Below are 1,391 nucleotides of genomic sequence, written 5' to 3'. Positions count from 1 at the left end.
TCCGCATAACCCCTCCATGCCTGGGCAGCCCGCGCATGGGGGCTGCGGGAAGCACGGGGAGGCAGGGATCACGGCGGGGGGTAGCTTTGCCCCCTCCCTCGGGCTGAGCCCTGAGGTCCTGCCTGCCTGCAGAAGTGTTACAATTAGCAGGGGCTGGGCACGGACCTAGCCCTGATGGGGCAGGGCTTTGCTAAGCCCCCGGGCAGGGATGGGGGGCAGACAGGGGTCGCCCTCCAGCACCCTCCGCTCCCCAGGACCGTGAGGATGCAGGTGCCTGGGCAGCCCAGCCCCAGGCAGAGCCGGATGCGTTGGAGATTGGGGGTTCAGAGCTGGGCAGGGGGCTCCTGGCCTGGGCTCGGTGCCCGGCACTGCTGGGACCTAGCTGGGCCGGGCTGGGCTGGGAGGTCACGGGGCAGGCCGGGCTTTGTGCAGGGGAAGCACAAAGGAGCCAGACAGAGGCTGTTTGTTCTTTCCCCCCGCAGCTGCGCAGAGCTGGCGGTGGGGGAGGGAGGCCCATCCAGCTGCCTCTGCCCATCAGGCTTGACACGGGGCTGAGGACCCCGGAGCCCCTCGTCGCCACCTCCCCGTCCAGCCCGCTCTGCCCATAGGCGAGCCCAGGGTGGGTGCCGGGCCAGACCCCCGCATGACCCCTCTCGGCTGGGGCAGCAGCGCGGGCGTGTGAGCAGTGCCGGGGGCTTCGTGCACCCAGAGCCGGGGGACCCGGCCGTGCTGTGCACACTCCCGTCTGGGCTGGCAGGCGCTGCGGGAAGCCCGGGCCGTGGGGGTCTGAGCGTGCAGGGGAGGCTGAGGTCTGCTGGAGTGCAGAGGATGTGGGCAGCCAGGAAAAGGCCCAGGCCAGAGCAGGCCCCAGCCACAGGCGCCGGCTGCAGCCTTTGTCCCTTCCTCTCTTCCTTCCTGTGCTCAGCTCCGGGCTGCGCCGCACCACACCACGGCGTGTGGGGCTGGCCTGCAGCCGGACGGGTCCCAGCACAGACGGCCCCGGGAAGCCAAGCAGGCTGCGACGTGCCTAGGCTGTAACCGCCGGTGGCTTTCCCTCGCTCACACCCAACTGGTGCTCACCCTCTGCTCTCTCTGGCAGCGGCTGCGGATGAGGGAGACCCGGGGCCAGTAGAGGAGCCCGTCCTGTGGAGCCCCGCCAGCCCCAGCGCCGCCCGGCCTGTTGCAGCCCGAACCCTTGCAATGTCCCAGCCTCTCGCCTCCACCCTGCCCATCCCCGAGGGCCAGGAGGACACCAGGTGGGTGCCCCGACCCTGCTTGCCCCTGCTCCCAGCCTGCCCAGCCCTCTACCATGCCCATCACTCGGGCATCTGGGCTTCGTGGCATTCGCAGCAGCAGGGACTCCTGCCGGCTCTCCTCTGCCCGGGCTCCGG

General features: G+C 70.7%; 1 protein-coding gene across 4 annotated transcripts in view; it reads left to right on the top strand.

The window, feature by feature from the left end:
* TMC6 (transmembrane channel like 6) overlaps positions 1–1,391 on the top strand; it is a 12,001-nt gene that overhangs the window by 1,487 nt on the left and 9,123 nt on the right. For 3 of the 4 annotated variants that reach the window (XM_014526411.2, XM_014526410.2, XM_014526412.2), the window contains one exon: positions 1,100–1,256. In XM_014526411.2, the coding sequence (XP_014381897.1) occupies positions 1,100–1,256 (157 nt within the window). Of the gene's footprint in view, positions 1–198; positions 620–1,099; positions 1,257–1,391 lie in introns of those variants that run through there. The other variant, XM_025193366.1, reaches the window with a different exon arrangement.

This window comes from Alligator sinensis, unplaced genomic scaffold, assembly GCF_000455745.1.
Source record: "Alligator sinensis unplaced genomic scaffold, ASM45574v1 scaffold1565_1, whole genome shotgun sequence".
In the NCBI taxonomy this organism is placed as follows: domain Eukaryota; kingdom Metazoa; phylum Chordata; order Crocodylia; family Alligatoridae; genus Alligator; species Alligator sinensis.
Note: the sequence above shows the minus strand (reverse complement) of the source record. Positions and strands in the feature narration are given on the sequence as shown.